Genomic DNA, 2,936 nt, shown 5'->3' on the forward strand with positions numbered 1-2,936 from the left:
GCCCCCGTGAGTCACCTCAGCCTCCTCCCCAGAGAAGGTCTCGGGAAGATCCTATTGTTGAAAACGAGGAAACAGTCATGAGCAGGATTGACCTCAAAGTCACGATACCCGAACAACACAAACGGTGGCTAGGTGATGACTAGAACTTTATTACCCGGCACAAACAAGCTCTCTCATCTTCCTGTCAAGAAGAATGTGGATTCCGTGCTAGTGCGTGTCTTCCAGTTCGCGACAGTCTCATGCGACTCTTGCCTCCCCATGAACTGTAGCCAACCAGCGTGCACTGCTCGTGGAATTATCCAGGCATAAATCCAGGAGTGGGTTACCATGCCTTTCTCCAGGGGATCTTCCTGACCTAGGGATCGAACCCGAGTCTCCTGTAGCTCCTGTAGCACTGCAGCCAGATTTTTTATGGTCTGAGTCTTGGAAGGCCTAATTAACCGTCTTGGTCATCTTCTTAACACCGGATAAATATTGAGCTCCTCATAAAAGCATTGAGGTCCGGTTGCTGGGCCGTCTGCGGACGCAGGTGCATTGGGACCAGGATGGAGATTTGGCGATGCCTGAGGGCAAGTCTGACACACAGCTGGGTGGGGTAGAGAGTTGGTGGCAGTAGTCAGGGCTGGAGGGAGGAGGCGGCAGTGGCAGTAGCCAATCTCTCATCCACAGCAACAAAGCAGGAACCGAAGCCTCAATTCCAAGAGGGTGAGACAGTGCCGTGCTTGTGGACGTCCTACTTTAGGAAACGAAGTAGCTAGAAGTTGCCATCGAAGATAAGCAAGTGCCATGCTTCATATATTACAGTGCTTGGACTGGATTCCAGAAAACAGAGTCCTGAATCCTATGGATGCAAATCTGCAACGCAAGCACTTCAAACAGCCAGTCAGTAGTGGCATGCAGAGGGGAAGACGCATGCGAGGCGAAGGCCCTGGCAAGAATCCTGGTGCAATGCAACAGAGAAATATTGAAGTGAACACGAAAAAGACCAAACTTAGAACTCCCCTGAAAGTGGAGATGGTGGCCGCCCCCGTGAGTCACCTCAGCCTCCTCCCAAGAGTCGGTCTTGGGTAGATCCAACTATTGAAAACGAGGACACAGTCATGAGCAGGATTGCCGTCAAAGTCACGGTCCCCGACAAATCAAACGGTGGCTAGGTGATGACTAAAACTTAATTTCCCGGCCCAAACAAACTCTCTCATCTTCCTGTCAAGAAGAATGTGGATTCCGAGCAAGTGCGTGTCTTCCAGATCGCGACCGTCTCATGCGACTCTTGCTTCCCCAAGGAATGTAGCCCACCTGCCTGCACTGTTCCTTGAATTATCCAGGCATGAACCCGGGAGTGGGTTACCATGTCATTCTCCAGCGGATCTTCCTGACCTAGGGATCAAACCTGTGTGTCCAGTAGCTCCTGAAGCACTGCGGTCAGATTTTTTATGGTCCTATATCTTGCTGTGATAACCTTCTTAGACCTTTTCCAAAAAGTATAAATGGCCACCATTTTGAAGAACTGCTCCCTCATGCAGGAAAGAAATGGAGGTTCCAAATGATAGTATCAAGAGGCAGATGATATCACCCTGAATTTATGCCTGTCTTCAGTTTACACAAGAGGAGTGCTTGACCTGCCAGGTCCTGGGCCACTTGCTCAAAGGTGATCTCTGGCTATTACCATTATCACCTTGTCTTCTAATATCACTGACTCTCATGGGCTTCCTTGGGCTGAGAGCTAGGTTCCAGGAGGGCCCCTTCATGCCTGATTTGATGGAAATGACAGCAGCTTCAGCACAAAGTCTGAGCCTATCAGACTCATGGAAACTCTGGCTTTTTCCACTTCTTCCAGCCTTAAATGAAATGGTATTCCATGGGCTGTGGGTTCTGACTCTCCAATGATTACTTGAAAGATGGAGAGGAGGAACACAACTGCAAGCTCAAGGGAGTTAATCAGCTGAACCAGGGTGCAGTGGTTCCACAGTGCTCATCCAGACACATCCACTGTGAACCAGCAACCAGCTGTGTTTTCTCACGAAACTGCAGGAATCCCTGGAAGTGCTGCTTTGTATTTGCTTTCTCTCCCTCCTTGCCTCATTTCCTCTCTCTGCCCACTCTTAACTGCTCTGGAATTGCAACCCTCGATAAGCCCTTAGCACAAAAGCTTTGCCTCAGTCTCTGTTTTCCAGTGAACTCAGGCTAAGACATGCTCCTATACTTCTTGGTCATCAGCCCCATAACTCCAGTTTCACAGGTCACAAGCCTTAAGGGTGTTCTACACACTTCCCTCCTATTCAATCCCCATATCCAATCCCGATCACCAGAAAGTCTAAACACTGAAACCTGTTGAACAACGACCTCCATGCTGCAGCTCCTGCCATCTCTACAACCACTTTCCTTGTTCTTTTCCTCGCTTAGAGGTTCCTCTCAGCCACCATGATCTACTTGCAGGATACTGTATGTTTCCTTCTGTACATCTTCTCATGAGCCTCTGAAATTCACCATTTTCTGTTCCTTTGTTCTCTCGGTCCACCTGGCAAAAAACTACTTATGACTCAAGATGAAGTCCATAGGTCATATCTTCTATGCAACTGTACCTGACACTGCTGCTAGAGAGAATTTAAAAACCACAAAACACACACATCTAAAACTTCTGTATTAATAGTCGTTACTCTGTGCTGTCCTAGGTGCTTGGCATGTAATATATTCACTTAGTCTCTGCAATCAGCCCGTAAATTACATAACCAAGATGATCCCCCCTTCCCAGATAAGGAAACTTACACACAGAGAACTTAGCTCACATAAGTAGGCCAGGATTTACGTGGATATCGATGTTCTTAAAAACTGCACTCTCCTGCCGTGCCATCACACAAGTCTGCCTGGCCAGGCATGCTGCATTCTCTGTTCTATCACAGCATGATGTTTGATGACCTTCTTTGTTCATGCCTCCC

General features: G+C 48.2%; 1 protein-coding gene across 1 annotated transcript in view; it reads left to right on the top strand.

Moving 5' to 3' along the window:
* The window catches only part of LOC122435493 (choline-phosphate cytidylyltransferase B-like), an 80,016-nt gene extending 78,945 nt beyond the window's left edge, over positions 1–1,071 (top strand). The window contains exon 9 of the mRNA XM_043459704.1: positions 805–1,071. Coding sequence (XP_043315639.1) covers positions 805–1,071 — 267 coding nt within the window. The remainder of the gene's footprint in view (positions 1–804) is intronic.
* The last annotated feature ends 1,865 nt before the right edge of the window (positions 1,072–2,936 follow it).

This window comes from Cervus canadensis, chromosome X, assembly GCF_019320065.1.
Source record: "Cervus canadensis isolate Bull #8, Minnesota chromosome X, ASM1932006v1, whole genome shotgun sequence".
Lineage (NCBI taxonomy): Eukaryota > Metazoa > Chordata > Mammalia > Artiodactyla > Cervidae > Cervus > Cervus canadensis.